Genomic DNA, 20,149 nt, shown 5'->3' with positions numbered 1-20,149 from the left:
CAGATCCATACAGGAAGGCCTTGACCTTGCATAGGATGCAGAAATAGGTACCAACTGGTGATTGTGTTATTCACTCTTCAATTCCAGGTCAGATTCAGGCCTGTGCTTCAGGAAGACATTCCAGAGTGAGGGGAAGTCATGAGTCCTAGTCTGGAGGAGGAAAAAGTTCAAGCAAAATAGTAGTTGTGAGGCTCTGATGTCAAGAATGAAACAGGAAACTAATCCTAGCCCAATGTGAAGCCCAGCATGGAAAAAGGTCAGCATTTCCCTAGACCAAAGGCAAGTTCCAACTTGCAGAGCTTTCCAGTTGATTGACAATGACTATGTTCAGCAGCACTCTACTGGAATTTCCAACCAAAGGTAAAGTTAAAGGACTATTGCAAAAACTCAAAGCCATCAGGAACTTACAAGAAGTCAGACCAAGAGGGCAGGATTAGACTTTGCCCTAGAGCACTGAAAGCTTAGAGGACCACCATCTGAGTAGTCCCCAAGATCCTGAAGTAACATAAAACAATGTCCCTGAAAATTGAAGGACCCAAGAGGCCAGAAGCTTAGCTCAGTCATTCCCCCAGAAGGGCAGAGACCCTGGCCTAAACATCAAGCCTGTATTTAGGAAGTAGGCTGGAAGAATGAGCAAACTTACAAATAAAAAGTATGCCACCAAAAAGAACTATTATGGTAACAAGAGTGTTCAGGGGACCAGACTACAGAATGAGTCCAAAACATCTACAAGTAAATCCTTTTTTTTTCCTTTAAAGCTTTTTATTTTCAGAATTTATAGTTATTTTTCAACATTCACCCTTGCAAAATCTTGTGCTCCAATTTTTTTTCTCCCTCCCTTTCCCTATCTTCTCCCTTAGACACCAAGTAATCCAATATACGTTAAACATATGCAGTACTCTATATACTTTCAAAATTATCATGCTGCAGAAGAAAAATTAGATCAAAAAGGGGAAAATGAGAAAGAAAATAAAAAGTAAACAGCAACAAAAAAAGTAAAAATGTTGTGATCCACATTCAGTTCCCATAATCCTCTCTGAATGCAGATGGCTCTCTCCATCACAAGACTGTTGGAATTACTCTGAATCCCCTTGCTGTTAAAAAAAAAAGCCAAGTCCATCAGAATTGATCATCCTATAATCTGGTTGGTGTACACAACATATAAGCAAATCCTTAAAGGAAAACAAAGCAAAGAATAAGAACCTGTTATTGGGCTCTCAGTGAAGGGAGATAAAAGACAGGAAGCATATTACACCAGACCTAGAATACTGATGATGAATTTGCTCTTCTCCCTCAGAACCCCCTTCCTTATAAAGACAAAGTGAAAAATAAAGAAAAAATATAAAAATAGGAAATAAAAATTTCTAATTGTGAATGGAATTAACTCACCCAGAAAATGCAAGAGGATACAAGAATGGATTATAAAGAATCTAATAATAAATTGTGTACATGAAACATACTTGAAACCTAAAAGGTAACAGTTCTTATAAGAGATAAAGCAAAATCTAATGTGCTTTATCTAAAGTAAAAAAAGGCAAGCGTGACTCATAACATTAAACAAAAAAAAAAAAAAAAAAAGGCTTAAAAGGGAAACTACATTTTATTAAAATGAAGAAATCAGACAATAAGGAGACATTCAAGACTTGATAGAAGAATGGAATAGAGAGAGAAAAGAGACAGAAACCGAGACACAAGGATGAGGATTACGGAAGCAATCATCTTCAAGATGTGAAAAATGTAGGTTTGAGAAGAGAGTTCTGGAAAGTTATACTTTATTATTCAAAGAAAGCTGGAAAAAGATGAATAGAAGCTTAAGAAGAAATTCTGGAATGGAAGAGGCTACATGGGGAATAGCTGGGTGAAGATTCATAGACATAAATGGAAACAATGTTATCATCTGTATATATTATGGACCAACTATGGATAAGGAGGAAATAGATGATATGTTTGGGAAACAAGCTTGTGATAGATTTCAATTATCTGATCATAATCTGTTTTGGGCAAAAACAAAGCTATTGATTATCTTTTGAGTTGCCTCAATAAAGACATTTTTTTTTTTTGGCTGAGGCAATTGGGGTTAAGTGGCTTGCCCAGAGTCACACAGCTAGGACGTGTTAAGTGCCCTCAGGTCCTCCTGACTTCCCTTGCTCTATCCCCTGAGCCACCCAGCTGCCCCTAAAGACATTATTCTAAAGGTAAAGTAACTAATGAGAAATTTCAAGATAGGAAAATGAAGAGAAACTTAGGAAAAGTGACCATTCCATCTTAAAATTTGTTAAAGAAAAAACTAGCAATAGCTTGATATACAATCTTGATTTAAGATTTCAAGGATTCGAAGAATACAAGTTTTTTTTTTTTTTAATCATTCAATCCATAAATCTTTATTGAGTATTATGTGCCATACAGTGTATTAACCAAAGGGGATACAAAGAGACGAGACAATCCCTGCCCTCAAGGAACTTACAGACTAACTACGATGGTCATTAGTCCTTGGTTCCAGAAGAAGACTATGTCAGGGAGGCAAGCGAAGTGAATTTAAGAGAGGGAGGGCTGTGCCTGCCTCACTTCCTCTTCCGGAGTCATCGAGGACTAGAGGTCTGACAGAGATGAGAGATGGGAGGCCTTTTTAATGGAAGGTCTAACAGACAATCAGAGCAATTGGTGCCTAAGAGAGGGAAAAAAATGAGGCAGGGAAGAATCTTTTACCCGGGACACCAAATCTCAGGGAGATTTGGGTTTAAGGTGTGGTTCTAACTGCAAACCCCCAAAATATCGGGGGACCCCCGAGGCTGTGGAAAGCCTCCCATAACCCAAGGCCCTCTCAGTGATCCTGAGCTGTCTGGCCGTTGGATGCAGAGGAGGACAAAGTGAAGCAGGTGACCCTGCCCAGCCCTCCCTCTCTTAAACCCATCTCCTTTGCGTCAGGGCGCCCTCTCCCAGATGTCCCGATCCTCTGAGAGCGAAGCACACACGTGTGTGAGAGCGGGAGCTGCCCCACTGAGGACTTCCCCTGCCCCGGCTGGCTCTAACTATTACGTTAGCTTCCCTCAGCCCGCAAATAGGGAGGCACCTGAACGGAGGAGACGAGGGAGAGTCTTCCTGCAGACAGCGGGGCAGCTCTGAGTGCGGGAGGGAAGACGCTTCTCCCGGGCGCCCAGCACTGGGTGGGGCAGAGAAAACGGCACGGGGCAAGAGTTGGGGAGGGAGCCACGAGCCCGCGGGAAGAAGCTCGGAGAAGTGAGGCGCCCGGGCGCTGCACATCTCGCACCTTTCCCTGTCTGGGGGCAGAGACCATCTGGCTTTTGTTGTATTCGCACCCCCAGAATTAGCTCAGGATTTGGCCAAAGCACACACTTAGCAAATGCTTCGCCTCGAAGTATTCAGAGGGCCGCCCTGGGAAGAACCCCCAGTCCAAAAACAAAGCGATGGGACAAATAACAAGAAGCAAAACAGGGAAAACTCCTTGACGAACGGAGGGCGCCCCCACCCCCACCCAGAGGGGACAAGCTGCCTGCAAGCCTCCTGGAAGTCTACAAGATTCCACCCCTATTCCCACTCTCCCTTCCCCCCCGCACCGAGACCCGATCATAGCATGCATCAGGGTGCTTCCTCGGGCCAGCGAGTTTTCGGGAATCACGCTTTCTTAAATTCCAGCTACGAACCGCGTAAACGAGTTCGAGCTTCAGCTAAAAGTCGGAAACTGCGAGAAAAGAACCCGAACCTTCCGCTTCCAGGGCGGCTGGCGTTATGACCCGGAAGTACAGGCTCGCCTGAAAATGTAACCGGAAGGAGTTCTTCAGTCGCCAGGCATTAAGCGCCACCAGCAGGTAACCGTGCTGACTAGCCCGGAAAGAGGTGCAGCGAGCGCCAGGGAGTGAGGGAAGAAGGCCGATTCATCGAGGGGCCTTAGTGCACGAGTCGACCTTTCTTCTCCCCTGTGCCACGTGATGCGGTCACGGCCGCCGCGTGGTGCCCACGAGCGCGAGCAGTTCCACGGGAAGGGGGGTGGGGGGAAGGGGGGCAGAGAGTGACCGGTGGGGTCTCTCCGCCACGGCTTTTTTCTCTCGAGGGGAGGACGGCGGGAGGGCAGCCGTTGCTCCCAAGGTGATCGGAGCCCGCCGCCTCTCCCCTCGCCGGGCCTCGCTGAGACCCCGCCCCCGTCTGGCCCTCTGGGACGGGGCTGGGATCTCGGCGGTCCCCTAGGCCGGCCCCTGGTGAGGCGAAGAAGGAGGGAGCGGGGAGAGACGCAGCGGAAAGCCCTCTGCCCCTTCCCGGACCTCTGCGGGGGAGCCGTGGGCGTTCCTTTTCCCCCAGGACCCCGCCCCCCGTCCTCTCTTTGCGGGCCACGCTAGCTTAGCCGTTGTGTAAGCATGGCGTTTTAACCCACTCCCGGCCCTGAAAAGCCTGGGCCCGGGCTTCCTCCCTCTCGAGCGGCGTGATCGGCTCCTTCGAGCCCGTTTTTCCTTCCAGTCCAGGCCGAGAGTAGGAGTGACCCCTCGTGAAGAGGTGCCGGCATGTCTGAGCTCGAAGTAGCTTGCGAACAGCTCAGCGAAGTGAGCCTGAAGGAGAAGCAGGCGCCTGCCGGGGGGAGTGTGGAGAGCCGCCCGGACCTCGGCCCCGACCCCAATCCCAGGCCCGGGCCCGGCCCCGACCAGCTCTGCGTTACGATTGGAGCCACTGTGCCTACCGGCTTTGAGCAGACGGCCGCCGATGAAGTAAGGGAGAAACTGGGCTCGCAGTCCAGAATCAGCAAAGACCGAGGCAAGATATACTTTGACATTTCAGTGGAGAGTCTGTCCAAGGTTTGCAAATATACTAAAAATACTTTTTAAAATTAACATATGTTCCAACCTGCTTTCATCCTATATCCTTCTCATGTTCTAAATTATTCTTCTGAAAGACAATATTATAAATGGATAAAATTCGTGGATTCCTTTCCTACTTTTGAAAAATACTGACCACGTAATCCTGGACAGCTGATTCTTGTGACTTGTTTCTTAATGGTTTTGGTCACTTCCATCACAGTCTGTTGAAAAATAGTTGCTGATTTGGAGTTTTTACTACAATCATAATCTTAGATCTCCAAAATTATGTGGTGTTATTCAGTCATATCCAGCACTGCATGTCCCCACCTGGGATTTCTTGGCCAAGATAGTGCCATTTCCTTCTTCAGATAAGGATGGGGAACTGAGGCAAACAGAATAAGTGAGTTGCTCAGGATTACAGAACTACTAAGCAGCTGGATTTGGACTGATGGAAATCAATCTTCCTAATTCCAAGCCCAGGATTCTATCCATTGCAACACTTAGCTGACCTCAAAATTAAGGAGATTAGTAGTCTCATGGATCTAAAACAAGAAAATAATCTTCATTTAAATCATAAGATTATAGAAAAATCACCTTAGAAGCCATCTAATTCTCTGCCCTCATGTTAAAGTTGAGGAAACAGACCAATAGAAATAAACTAGTTGCTTTAGGGTCACAGCAGCTGTAATTGGCAGAGATCTACTTCACCAATTTTACATATAAAGTAACAGTCTCACAGATACTATCACTTTGCCTAAATGTTACAAATAGGGTTAGGATTCATTCCTAGGAGTTTTTACTCCAGATCCAATATTTTCTCCACTGTAATATATTTTCAGAATAATTCAGAAGTCTTTAAAAAAACATTTCTAGATGTCTAGGGTAGTGCTTAAGAATTCATCTCTATTCTGTCTGCAAATATTAATAGTTCTCAACTATAAAAGGAGAAATAAATGAAAAGTATATTCGTAAATATGACAGATATGAGAACAGTTTTTGAAAGAACTAATTGTGAAGTACAGTGGACATATGAGAAGAGTTCACAGAACTCTGCATACTACCATAAGATGACAAGTGAATAAGGCCACATTCCTGACTTCTCCAGTGTAGTCTTTGTGTAGTCTTCAAGCTACTTACCACTGCCAACTTTGATTCTCAGATTCCTTTAGAGAAAGTGTAGAAGCAGCTGGGTAACAAAGGAATTTTCTTTAAGTTTTTGCTAAAGGATATGTTATCTTCATATCTATAGCTTTACAACCACTAAAGCTGTTTACTACTGATAGTTCCTCTACTAAATTGTCTTCATCCAATGCCTAATTGTGTCATGGAAGTGATTGAAATCAAAGGTAACTTTGGCAAGTTCTACCCAACTAGAAAGGTAATGGATATAGTGTTGGATTGCTTTTCTGCATTTCGAGTTAAGTCAATGACCCCCCACAAAAAAAAAAAAAAACAAACAAACAAAAAACAACAACAACAAACCACCCCACAAGCATACATTGAGTTATAGGCAGTACTTACTTTGGTGAAATAATAGTTTATTGACACATTAACAGTTCAGCCCAGCTTAGAGTTTACATACTATTTTAAACTTTTCTTAATGTATTTTTTACATTATGCTTTACATTAAACTTATTTGTGTTTTTCTCTTCCCCACTAGACTTAAGTACCTTGAAAGAAAGCTTCATAGCTGCCTTTATATGCCCAGTATTGCATTGGACATAGTAGGCACACAGCGAATATTTCCTGAATAGCCTTACTCTCAGAGAAATTAACTAAAACATTTCTTTTTTTTTTCCAGGTTCATAGTCTAAGATCAGTTGATAATTTATTTGTTGTTGTTCAGGAGTTTAGAGATTATCAATTCAAAGAAACCAAGGTGAGTTATCCAAAGTAAATTATTTTCTCCAAAGAATCTTTTCAAGTTCATACATTCAGTGATATCACTGTGTCCTTGTATAAAGTGGGATTATATGGGAACTTTTAAATTATATTCATAAGATTGGGGTTTACTGACAATTCTGTTCCAAAAGTGATCATTTAGTGAGGACTAAATTTTTAGAAAATAAAAACAAATTGCTTAGACTCTTAGGAAATAGGTTAGATTCTGGTATGATTTAAACTGAGTTCACTATTTCCTATGAAGTATTTGGCTAACTTAGAGAACTGCCTCATAGATAACTATCTCTATGATAGAGAGACCATAGAGATCTTTTCTTTTCCATAGAAAAGTTCTATGGAAAAGTTCTAAATTGGCTTAGAAAAGGGAGATCAGATCAGAATCAAGATAAAATTTCAGAACTACAAAGGGAAAATTATTTTGTGACTGCAAAAAAAAAAAAATGCAAACACTTTAACCTTGTGAATTTTGCTTAAAATAGAAATAAAACTTTGTACAACAGGTAACATGCAAGAAAATCTATAATTTAGAATTCTTCTGGTAGGTGTCTTAGAGATGGTCCTAAATTGACAGTATTTGATATTAATAATGGAATCCTAATATTTTTGATCATTCAGGTAAGTTCCCTAGTCTTGGGAACTACTGGAAACTAAAACTTAAGTTACTGACAAACTTGATCCTATTTTGTTTATATCTTTTGACAATACTAAAATATTTTTTGATGAATCAGTGAATTTTATAATTCCATAATTTCTACAAATTGTTTTCCTAACTACATTAAGGGCTTTAGAATGTTCTTTCCTTCAGTGGAGTTCTGTTCAAAAATACTACTTTTACGTTTAGATTTTTTTTTTTTTTTTTTTTTTTTTTTAATTAAAGGCTACAATTTCATTCCTTATTTTTTCCTTCAGTTTTGGGGGGTTTTTTTGTTTTTGTTTTTTTTAGCCCCATACTTGGTGGCTATTTCATTTACTTTTCTAGGATTCTAGTCTAGTTAATTCTGAATTACTCTTTCTCTGCAGTTTTAGTCTAATTATCTTACCACATAGTAGTTCTTTGTTATATTAGTTTCTTTGCTTGATCTTTTATTTTTTCCCCTCAGCCTCTTTAATGCTTTATTTTTCCTATTGGGACTTCCATGTGGGAATTTATTTTTCTTTGAATTCAAGTTATTTAGTTTCCTTGCTATATATTTATAGCTATTTGTGAGATGTTGAGCTCAGCTTTTTTGTCAGAAAAACCAATTATTCTCTTCTTTTTTCCCCCAGATAGTAACCAAGCAGGTCTCATACCTGGTCTTTCTTTCCAGAGGGAAAATTGTCTGCTTTCTTTTTACTAGAGCATTTTTCAAAAAAAGGGCAAGCTATCCAGATTTGTTTTCTGAATAATCAAAAGCAGTAGAATTTCATTATTGGTATCAAATATGGTCAATTTAGGACTAGGGCTTAGAGAACTAACCATGATAAAAGGATTGCAGAGGTCTGAATCAACACCAAGGGATACTGAAAAGCACAACACATTTGTAGGGTTGCTGGAGAAAATCTTTGGGAAACCCTCACTTTTGGTAATTAGCTCCAAAACTTTCTGTTTCTATAGTTACTGTAGCTTCCACTTTGTGGATCAGGGAGACCAAGCTATGTCATATTCAGGAAGCTGATTCTTTTTTTTTTTTTCCCCTGTGGTAATTATCCTCCCTCTCTCTACTTTTCTTCCCTCCTTTCTTTTCTTCCTCTCCCCTCCCTAATGGCAGCTCCTTTTTTGACCCTCTTGCTTAGAACTTCACAGTAGTTTATTCTTTAATTATGTTACAAAATAAGAGTCCAAGTGATTCTATGTTTCTAAAATTAAAAGTACCAAATCCTTTCCAGTCCTTCATGGCCAATTTTAAATGAAAGCTTTCCCTGATATCCCAGCCAGCATTAATCACTCCTTCTGAATTCCTAGAACCCTGAATTTCTAGAATGTCATATGGACATTAATTATCTGCTATCTTGAATTGTTAGTTATTTCATATATGTATATCTTATTTTCCCAAAGACCATAAGCTTTTGAAAACAGTTGTAAATTTTTTATTTCCCATAATGCTTGGAATAGTATTTGTTGCTTAAATGGAGATGCCTGAGAAATATGTGGATTTTGGTTTTTCTTTTTTAAAGGAAGATGTTCTAAAGGATTTTGAAGATTTGGCTGGGAAGCTTCCTTGGTCAGACCCTTTAAAAGTATGGAAAATCAATACCAGCTTTAAGAAAAAAAAGACAAAACGCAAAAAATTAACACAACAAAATGCTGTATTCAAAGAAAAGGTGGATGATGGACAAGGAGACATGGGAGATGAGAAGCAGATCACCAATCATTCTATGGAGGCAGTCTTAGAAACCATTGAAAACCAAGATGGTACCATTGGTGAAACTCCCATTTTAGCTTACAATAAAAAAGTTTCAGAAAAACCATCTGCCATTGAGAACAAAAGAGTTAATGAGATCCCTGGAGATGAAGCTGAACCTCAAGTGCTCAAGTTCCGAGTTACATGCAACAGGGCAGGTGAAAACCATAGCTTTACATCTAATGAAGCAGCAAGAGATTTTGGGGGAGCTGTTCAGGACTATTTCAAATGGAAGGCTGACATGACCAACTTTGATGTGGAGGTACAAGCTATCTCTTTGCAAATTTGGGTGTAATTTTTGTGGTTGTACAGTAAAATTCCCTTAGAATTATGGCTATTTAAAAGATTCAGGATTCTTGAGTCTTCTCATAGAATTGTTAGATTTGGAAGACCTTTTAAAGGACAACCTAATTCCACTCCTTTTTTTATTAGAAAAGACTGAGGCCCAAGGATGTCACATTAGTGTCACACAGCTAGTTAATAACATCCAAAAGAATTTATAATCCTAATTTATAGTCTAGTACTTCCAACTATACTAGGTTGTTGCCTATATTGTTGCAGCTGGATAAGAGGGCCTGGTTCAAGCCCAGGTTCTACCTTTTATGGCCTGTGTGATGTTGAGCAGTCATTTCACCCCCTCAAACTTCAGGTTCCTTCTTTGATCTCACATGACTGTAGGAACATCAAACAGAAGATATATGTAAAGTACTTTGCAAACATAAAAGCACCAGCTACTATTTTCTTTTATAACTTGGATGAAAATGTAAGTGACTACATAGCACATTTCTAGTTGACATAAGTGAAAAAAAATAGTTGATTTCTTTCTTTGACCAAATCAGAATCCAAAAGACTCAACAAAGTGGAATGATGAACCAATATAAAAATAGCATTTATGGAAATTTAACTTAAAAATTAACTATATAATTTAAGTACCAGCAAAAAGTATGATGCTAGTGTCCCCAAAATGTGTGTAATCTTAGGCTATATTAGTAAAAATACAGTACTTAGAACAGGATAGATAGTAGTTCCCCCTATCCGCTGGTCAGACCATAATTGGAAATTGGGTTCTGCTTTGCTTGTCACATTTAAAGAGGGACATTGTTAATCTAGAAGGATGTCCTGGAGTGGAGACAGTCTGGCTTGTGCCAAAGCCACGTTATATATGGGGAACTAGGTAACATTTATTATCTGCAATCAAGAAAACTTCCTGAGAAAAGTAGACAAGTATATGAAGAATTAATTTTTGTAGATTCAGAGAACTTTCAAGGTCTGATTCAAGAAGTTAAAGATAGATAATGTGATATAGTGGAAAGAACACTGGATTTGGATTTGGGAGACCTGTATTCAAATTTGGCTCTGCTACTTTCTTGTTTTGTGTAGTTTGGAAAAATAGTTTCTGAGGCTTCCTTCCCCCATAAACATGTTTCATTTATGTAGATCAATAAACTGTTATCATTGCTTACTTCTCTGGATATGGAAAGCTCTGTGAGCTGTTATCACAGCTCAATAAAAAGAAGACCTTTTAAAAAAGAGTGAGTTGCCTGAGGAGACAGCAGGTCTTTATCATTGGTTGTATTTGAAATGAAGCTTTGCAGACTTGTTATAGAGGGAGGGAGGAAGGTGGGCCTTTAAAATTCTTTTCAGCTACAATTGTATTATTCCTATGACATTAAGTAATTAATTGTTTTGTGATGAGCCTGAAAGAACTAAATAATTAGTTGGCACCATAGGTCAGAATCTTCATTAGTGAATAGAGTCCATAAATATGTAAAACACAGAGTTAGGTTTAATTGATCCATCTCTTTCATAGTGATGCTGTGGGGATGGATGAGACAAAATGTACATAAAAACACTTTAACTCTGAAGGAAAAAACACTAGGGTAAAAATAGTTTAAGATGGTGTCCTTTTGAGCTCAAAAATCTAGAATATAGTTCTAAAAAGTTTTGTTTGCTAATATTATGAGTTGTCCCTTCACATATTTTTAGCTCCATTAATGTTATGTTATTCCAGATAAACCAAGTTATGGAAATTTGAAACATTGATTTCTTTCAGTGGTATATATAGTTTGAACATACCTAAAGTCCTGTTGATTTACCTTGTTGAACCTTTTCCTAGGTTCTCTTAAATGTCCATAATAATGAAATAGTTGTGGGCATTGCATTGACAGAAGAAAGTCTCCATCGAAGAAATATTACACATTTTGGTCCTACAACTCTAAGATCCACTCTTGCTTATGGCATGCTCAGGTAAGTGACTGAGTTTGACATCCATATTGGGTGACAGAGGCAACTAGGGGGTACAGTGGATAAGAACTCCTGCTCTGGAGTCAAGAGGTTGGACTCAAATCCAACCTCAGACACTTAACACTTCCTGTGTGTGTGATTCTAGACAAGTCACTTAATCCCAATTGCCTCATTAAAAAAAAAAAAAAAAAAAAAAAAAAAAAAAAAACAACTTTTAAAACTGGGTGACATCTTGAGGGTGGAATCAATGAATTAGGCATCTAAGTACACTACACTAAAGCAGTCCCTTTATAAACATAGGTTTTAATGGTGTCTCTAGCTTAAAATGCATCATTCTGTAGGCCTGAGCTCTATGTGATTCTGGGACAATAAATGTGGCGATTGTTCACCAAATTCTTTCCTTTTGAGAGAACTTGTAAGAATTTGAATTTCAATGTTATGGCCTTTAGAATCTGTGGGTTTTGCCACACTGTAGAGAAACATCAAAAGAAGACTTTACTAGGGGATTGTTATAGTCATAGAATAGTAGCCCTAACAATTAAAAGTTGAGCATCTGTGTTCTTTTCTTAAATCTTCAATTCTATATATTCCAATGAACTACTTTCCTCTTAACATAAGAATAAAATATTTTTCCACATCTACTAGATACTGGTAAGGTTGTTTTCTTTTTGGGAAATTTTTCATAGAACTATATTTTTATTTGAAACTAATTTTACACTTTGCTTTAATTTCTATTTGAGTGTAATAATTTAAGTAGACATTTTTACCTTCTATAATAACTGTTGGGCTAGCACTGCATGTAGGATGCTTTATAGATCATGATGAAAGAATTAATTATAATTTTCATTTGCTTAGTAACTTGTACTTTTCCAAGTGTTTTCACTTACTACCTCATTTGATCCTTATGAACCCTGTGGATCCTTTGAGATTACTAGAGTAAGCTGTTTAATTAGCTACATTTCCCTATAGAACATGGCAATTTTCAGAATATAAATCCTATTTTTCCTCTCTCCCTGTAGGTAACCTCTTCCCTTTTTTCTCCTTATATTTGCTTTCTTTAATACCTTACCTCTTCATAAATGAATTCCATGATTAGGGATTGGAAGCCTAGGTCTCACTACACAATTCATGGTTTGATCTTGGCATGTAGGAGAGAAAAATGGGGTCGTTTGTTTAGGGAAGACACTTTTATTCTTCATACTCTCCAATGCTTAATTTAGAATTCTTTGATTTTTGTCAATTTTCAATTGTGTTCTCCCAGGTGTAGCTTACGGGATGGTTTTGGTTTGGCAATTGGGGATAATTGCTCAGGGTTACACAGCTAAAGAAGTGTTAAGTGTCCATATAACTATATTCCCTTATTTTTTTTTTAATGAAATATTTCTAAGCACATCAACTCATCTAATGTTTTTGCATAAGCTTGATTTACCAAAAAGTCAGTAGGGAAAAAGTAAATTGTCTCCTATTAAAAATCAGAGCCCATTTGTAATTTAAAGTCACAGAATGGATTTGAGAGTTGGAAATGACCAGGAGCTGTACAGTACAACCCATTCATGAAAGGAATCCTCACTATAAAATACTAGACAAGTGACCATGAAGGGATCATCTCCAAGAAATGGGAGCCAAGCCCATATGTCTCTGGACAGGCCATGCCACTTGGATAAGGCTAATTGTTAGAGGTTTTTCACAATATCAACTCTGAATTTACATCTTTAGAACTTCCACTCATTGTTCCTGGTTCTGATCTGAGAACAGTCAGATTATTTTCCCTTAGACTATTTGTTTTTTTTCCCCCAGGCTTTGTTCTCCTCAGCCTACTGACATAATAGTAGATCCAATGTGTGGAACAGGTGCCATACCAATAGAGGTAATAACTTTTATCTAGCTTTTGAATTAAATAGTAATAAACATTTAAGATTCTTAACTTGTTTTTTAATTAAATTTTATTTTTAAAATTTAGCAGGAAAAAAATAAATAAATAAATTTAACAGATCAGTTTTCTTTCCCTATTCCCACCACCATTGGGGGGAAAAAAAGAAGAAAAACAAAATCCTTGTTCCATAAATCTAGTCAAGTAAAAAAGTTCTTGCATTGGCCTTGTTGAAAAACTGTATTTTCTTAAGCTCTGTATCTTTCCCCTCTGCCTGCCAAGGGGTAGATGGCTAATGGGTGCCATTAGTCCTCTAGAGCAGAAGTGTTTGACTAGAAATGGCTCTTGACTATGGTCATAACCAGATTAAAATGAAATTGAGAAGTATTTTAAGAGAATAGATAAAAATATTTTAAGAAAATAGATAAAACTAGTAATTATAGACTCACAGAAATATTTATGTCCAGTTTATTAACCCTATTTCTATTTAAGTTTGATACCACTAGTCAAGAATCATTTTGGTCATTGCATGAAGGGTTCTTTCATAAAAAATTTTCATAATTTTTAAAAATTTCATAAAAATTCATAAAAATATTTCATAAAATATTCTTCCTTGAAGCATAGATTTAATGTCACTCCTGCTTAGGAATATTCAGTTATTTCTTCTTTCCTCAGAATATAATACAAATTCTTCACTTTAGCATTCAGAAGTTATTTGTTTTTACAGTGTTACTGTATAAATTGTTTTTATTTTGCTAATATCACTATTATAGTTTTTTGTTGACAAAAAATATGCATGGATAATTTTTCATGGTCATTACCCTTGGAAAACCTTCTGTTCCAACTTTTCCCTTCCTTCTCTCCACCCCCTCCCCTAGATGGCAAGTAGTCCAATGTATATGTTAAATATGTTAAAATATATGTATACATATTTATACAGTTATCTTGCTACACAAGAAAAATCGGATCTAGAAAGAGAGAAAAAAAAATCTGAGAAGGAAAACAAAAATGCAAGCACACAATAACAGAAAGAGTAGAAATGCTGTGTTATGGTCCACACTCATTTCCCATAGTTCTCTTTCGGGATGTAGTTGATTCTATTCATTACTGAATAATTGGAACTGATTTGAATCATGTCATGTCCATCAGAGTTGATCATCGTATAATCTTGTTGTCATGTACAAGCTCATATCACTCATTATCAGTTTATATCAATTTCCCTAGATTTGAAAGCATTTCATAATTTCTTAAGTCACAGTAGATCACATTACATTCATGTGCTGTGATGTTTGGCCATCCTCTAAATACCACCTTAGTTTTCAATTCTTTGCTACCACAAAAAGAGCTTCTATTATTTTCATTTATATAGATCCTTTCCCTCTTTGAAATATAGACTTAGTATTGTTATTGCATCAATTTTGTTGAATGTAATTTCAAATTATTTTCTACAATAACTGGACTAATTCACAGCTTCATGAACAATATATAGAGTTTGCCTCCAACATTTATAATTTTCTTTTTTTGTGTGAATTTTGAGGACGGTGAAATGAAATCTCAAACTTGTTTGCATTAGTTATCTGGGATTTTTTTTTCCATGTGGTTAATGATAGTTTGGATTTCATCCTTTGATGTCTGGTCATGTACTTTAACCATTTATCAATTGTAGAATGGCTCTTATTCTTATACATTTGAATCAGTTTCTTATACAGATTAGAAATGAGTCATTTTTCAGAGAAGCTTGCTACAAAGATTTCCCTCCCCCTCCCCTTTCCTGATTCCCTTCCAATTGGTTTTGTGCAATCAAAATTGTATGTTATGCCAACTGTGAAATTTTCCCTTATATATGAAGTTTTCCTTATCCATAGATTAGAAAGGTAATTTCTTCTTTGTTCTGTGTACAATGTCACCACACATACTTTTTTGATATTATGGATGTAAATAAATTAACAAAACTGAATGTCTTGGCCCAATAGTTTGAAAGAAGCTCTGGATGGACTGGCTGAAACATATAAAGTCAGTTCAATTACCAACATGAGTCTTATCTATAATAAGGGCTTCAGAGGAGTCCTCAAGTATTAGTGTCACACTTATATAACTTATGTACTGATAGAATTGACAGCAATTAAGATAATTAAACACATACACATAGTCTATTTGTTGGAAAAATAGGCATGATCTCAGCTAGTAGGAGGGTAACACTTTAGTGAGTTTTCTGATGGAATAAATCTATGGGCAAGAAGAAACCTTTTAGACTTTTTTTTTTCTCTGAAACCATATAAAAGATTTCACACTAAAAGATTCTTGAAAATGAAGTGTTTCTCATCTCAGATAATCTTTCATCTTCCACACAGCTGCAAAAATATCTTTAATGAAAGCATAGGTTTGATGGTGTCACTCCTGTTCAAAAATATTCAATAAATTCTTATTGCCTTTAGAATCTAATACAAATTCTTTCCCTATCTTTCATATTTTATATCATTGCCTTTTATATATCTATGTTCTAGCCAAATTGCCCTGTTTGGTGCCCATTATCTCTATGCCTTTATGTCTCCTTACCTGAAATATATTGTCTTCTATATTCTTGTCTCTCAGAATCCCTAGCTTCCTTATTCATCCCCCTCCCTCCCCAGGCTGGGGTTAAGTGACTTGCCTAGGGTCACACAGCTAGGAAGTGTTAAGTGTCTGAGACCACATTTGACTCAGGTCCTCCTGAATTCAAGGCTGGTGCTCTATCCACTGTGCCACCTAGCTGCCCCTTCTGATTTTTTTTAAATGTCATTTCCCACAAGAAACTTTTTTGTAATTTTTTTTTTTTGAGATTTTAGTGTTCAGTCTAGCCCCCCTTACCGCACTGTAGGAAATTTTTTTCAAAGATTGTTTTTCATTTTTATATTTATATCCTAATGTAGCACAGTGCTTCATATATAGTGGGTACTCAGTAACTGCATATAAAATTTTAATTTAACTTTCTAAAAAACTAAAAGTGGATGAGAAATCTTGTAAAACAGTAGTATTAAGTAGTTTCCCCTGCTATTCAATGTCAGACTCATTATTCACTTCACATTTTTATGCATTATCTAAAAGAAACCACTGTGTAGCATGTTCTGCTTTTCAGCAAATAGTAAGTTCTTCCATGTGGAAAAATCTCAAACCATTGAAAATGAACAACACAAAAATCTCATAAGCCTCTGATGAGGTGGATAAACAAATGTTAACAGGAAACTTGTCCTTATAAGAAGTATCCCAGATTATAATTAGAAGAAATCTATAATTAGAATGATATAATTGTTAAAAAACCAAAAGAGGTGACAATGAATTGTTAGACTATTCCTTAAAAGCATGAACTCCTAAAGACAGAAATAAAAAATATTAAACATTATCAAACAGTGCATTCAACTGTGGTGTGTCAACCTCTCATATTCTGTGTAGTTCTAGTACTTTTCCACTTCACAGTGTTAAATTCTGAAAGCATGAATAGGTTCCAGAAAGGTTCATGGGTGGTGGCTATATCACAGGTCATGAAAGAAATGGTGGTTCACTGCCTATACCTTGTGTCTGAAATAGATTACCTAGAAGATGAAGTGTCCTCAACCACTGGTTAAATCTAAAGTGGTAATCATGGTTTTTTGATTTGACTTGTTACAAGAAACCCTTACAATGTTTGTCCAAATTGTAGTGTCCTGTTATCTCTCAGTTGTAATCCTTCTCTGAGAGGTTTCTTTTTTGTAAATCCTTTTCTCTGTGAGCAGGTTTCTTGGGAGGCTTCTGGAGCCTCCAGCCAGAATGAAGGTAAAATCTCCAATCCCCCTCTTCCTGAATCTTGGCTCTGAATCTCGGCTCTGAATCTCCTCCAGCTTCCCTGAAGTTCTCTGGGAAGTCTCGTCCTTAACCTAATTCAGACAGAAGTTAGCATTAACTATACCAATATAATATACCCCCCCAAAATGGCATGGTATCGTGACTTTTTTACAATACAAACTTTTCCATCACTATCAATTGCATTTCTTCCAATAAAGATAAAGGGCTTAACCTTTTTTCATTCCTGCCAAAATTATGCTTTGTTCATTGAATAACAAGACTGGAATGTTAAAAGTACTTATGTATTAACCCATTTATTTTCCATTTATGAATTTATAATATTTGCTTTTGGTTTTTAGGGGGCTGCTGAATGGCCTAATTGTTATCATATTGCTGGTGATAATAATCCCCTGGCTGTGAAAAGAGCAGCAAATAACATCTTATCATTATTGACAAAGAGTCAGATTAAAGAAAGGTAAAAATAAAACTTAAGTATAATGTTTTTTGAAAGAAAATTACTTTCAATATGGTTTGTGTTTTTTTTTTTTAATAACATTATCCCTTATATTCATTTTTCCAAATTATCCCCTCCCTCCCTCTACTCCCTCCCCTTGATGACAGGCAATCCCATACATTTTACATGTGTTAAACATGTTTCTTTACAAACATGCTCCATTATAGTCCAGTTTAGTTTTGATTTTCCTACCATCAACTGTGCTAAAGGATTTTTCATTTCATCCCATAGTAAAGCATTCTGGGGCCTGCCCATAGATGCTATTCAGTGGGATATCTGCAATCTGCCTTTGAGGACTGGTTCTGTGGATATTATCGTCACAGATATGCCATTTGGAAAGAGGTAGGATACCAGAAATAAATATAATTATAAGTCATTTAATACAGCAATATTTCAAAGGATCCAAAACTTGTTCTAAATTAAGGACAAGCCAGAGAGATGATTTCTTTTGCATTATTATATATTAAATGGTCTCCATTTGTAAGGCAGAGTAAGTTTATTCTTGTATAAAAGCCACATGGAGAATTTTAAAACAGGTATTCTCTTCTTCATTTTAGAGATAATTAGGTAAGCAATTAGAGATAATAATGAAGTTGGTACTGATGGAGATGATAGCTCACATTTACATGGTGCTTTAAGGTTTTCAAAGTGTTCTATAAGGATTTCATTTAGTTCTTAAAATACTCTGGAAGGGGTAAATGTTATTTCCATTATACAAATGAGGAAAACTGAGACAAGCAGCTTAAGTGACTTGCCCAGGTTCCAGACTGAACATTAGAACTCCAGTCTTCCTGACTCTGGAACTAAACTTTTGTCTTTTTGCTGACACACCCAAGTGCCTTTGCACTTTGCAAGTAAAACATGGCTTCTACTATAAAAACAAGAAATAATAGGTTTCATTGTGATAATAGAAAAAGCAGATGGAGATTAAAATAAACATAAGGAGCTCTACTCTACCTTCTCAACTCCCATTATACAGGAATTCCTTCCCTCCCCCCTTCTTTTCTCTTGTCAATTGTGGTAGAGTAGAAATCGTGAAGAAATTACTGAACAAATTGTAGAATGTGTATTATGGTATGTTACATATACATAGAACTTCTTGGTCCAAATGAATACTTTGTTTTATCCTCTGGATGCTTCAGAATTGATGGTGTCTTTATGTCATTTAGCTTCTGAGATTCCCTGGTTCCGATTGCTCAGAATCATTATTGCATTCTATAGCTGTTACATATTCATTTCCAAGTAATTTTTGTAAAGTACAAAGACATTTCAGAATCCATGCCAATTTTCTAAACATATTGGTAGTTAAGTTAGCATGCAAGATCACTCTGGTTCCTGATATGAAAGAGCCCTCCTTTGCTAAGTCTTAAGGCAGTGAGATTGTTTGAGACTTAATCACTTTTAGTACAGACTGGGGTGTTGTTTTTTTTTTTTTTTTTTGTCAGCTATGAAGTGGAATATTGGTCCTTGACACCCAACTGTTTTGTAGGATAGGATCTAAGAAGAAAAACTGGAATCTCTATCCGTCTTGTCTCCAGGAGATGAGCCGTGTCTGCAGACCTGGGACAGGCCGAGCTGTGCTACTTACTCAGGACAGGAAATGCTTTTCCAAGGTAATGTTCTTTAAATTGTTCACCTGTAGAATCCTTACATACAAGTAGAAAACCTTCATTTTGGTTAGATTATAGGGGTGTCCCTAGATGCAATCTTCAATGCAATGTTTTTCTCAGATGGGGCCTGATGCCCTAATGTAATAAAGTATAAAAGTATTTTAAAAAGTAATAAAGTAAAATAAATAAATGTAATTTTTTAAAAATGGACACTGTGGTTTTGTTTCCACAGGCATTATCCAGAATGGGGCATGTATGGCGGAAGGTGCATACTGTCTGGGTGAACATAGGAGGTCTTCATGCTGCAGTTTACCTTCTCAAACGTACCAGTCAAGCATTCATTCACCCATCAGAGATAGAGCATGAAAAAGGAACATCTTGAGGAAAATTAAGACTGGCTTTTCTTCATGTCTTTGTTTTTGAAAATTATGTTTAATGTGCCTCCCACCACTGAAAACGTCTGAGACAGCATGAAGAAATGAATATAAAATATGCAGAAATAGTAACAAAAGTCTAATTTGCCACAGCATCCAAACTAGTCTAAAGATAACCCTGTTAACAGAAATGTAGCAGGTGAATATTGATATCAGTAAACTTAAGTTACATTTCCCCAACAAACTAAGGAGTAGCTGTGTAACTTCTATTTCTCCTAAGATGGCCTTAAGATGTTGAGAGTTTGCTTAAGTGTTTTTCTCATGTTTACACGTTTTTCTGTTTTAGATCTACCTCCACGGGTCATATTTTTCATTGTAATTCTTGGGAAAGATACCTATCACAGTGCCTCCATTTATGGTTCAGTAAAGAAATAGCCTTACTTTAAGTGACACTCATTCTTTCTTGTTACCTCAACATTAGTTCACTTTTAGACAGTATGCACATTACTACCCTGGAGCAAGAAGAATGAAGAAGTCACAGGCATTGAGGGAATTTGCCATCTGCCTTACAAAATGAAGTATAATATACTATGCTATTTGCCTGAGTAATTTTTTTTTTTTTTTTTTTTAAGGTGGTGATTAACTTGTGCT

General features: G+C 37.2%; 1 protein-coding gene across 3 annotated transcripts; it reads left to right on the top strand.

The window, feature by feature from the left end:
- Positions 1-3,738: 3,738 nt before the first annotated feature.
- THUMPD3 (THUMP domain 3 tRNA guanosine methyltransferase) lies at positions 3,739-19,742 on the top strand. 3 transcript variants are annotated; one of them, XM_074283969.1, is made up of 10 exons: positions 3,739-3,827; positions 4,471-4,802; positions 6,607-6,684; positions 8,862-9,350; positions 11,205-11,335; positions 13,130-13,199; positions 17,360-17,475; positions 17,746-17,856; positions 19,004-19,127; positions 19,357-19,742. In XM_074283969.1, the coding sequence occupies exons 2-10, from the start codon at positions 4,515-4,517 to the stop codon at positions 19,504-19,506; spliced, it is 1,557 nt and encodes a 518-aa protein (XP_074140070.1). In that variant the 5' UTR covers positions 3,739-3,827; positions 4,471-4,514; the 3' UTR covers positions 19,507-19,742. The 3 variants fall into 3 exon arrangements, with proteins under 3 accessions (XP_074140070.1, XP_074140071.1, XP_074140072.1); XM_074283970.1 differs by lacking the exon at positions 3,739-3,827 and having other exon boundaries at positions 3,843-4,802; positions 19,004-19,152; positions 19,302-19,742; XM_074283971.1 differs by lacking the exons at positions 3,739-3,827; positions 19,357-19,742 and having other exon boundaries at positions 3,843-4,802; positions 18,960-19,086.
- The last annotated feature ends 407 nt before the right edge of the window (positions 19,743-20,149 follow it).

Source organism: Sminthopsis crassicaudata, chromosome 1 (genome assembly GCF_048593235.1).
Source record: "Sminthopsis crassicaudata isolate SCR6 chromosome 1, ASM4859323v1, whole genome shotgun sequence".
In the NCBI taxonomy this organism is placed as follows: Eukaryota; Metazoa; Chordata; class Mammalia; order Dasyuromorphia; family Dasyuridae; genus Sminthopsis; species Sminthopsis crassicaudata.
The sequence above is the reverse complement of the archived record's forward strand: the minus strand, read 5'-3'. Positions and strand labels throughout refer to the sequence as shown.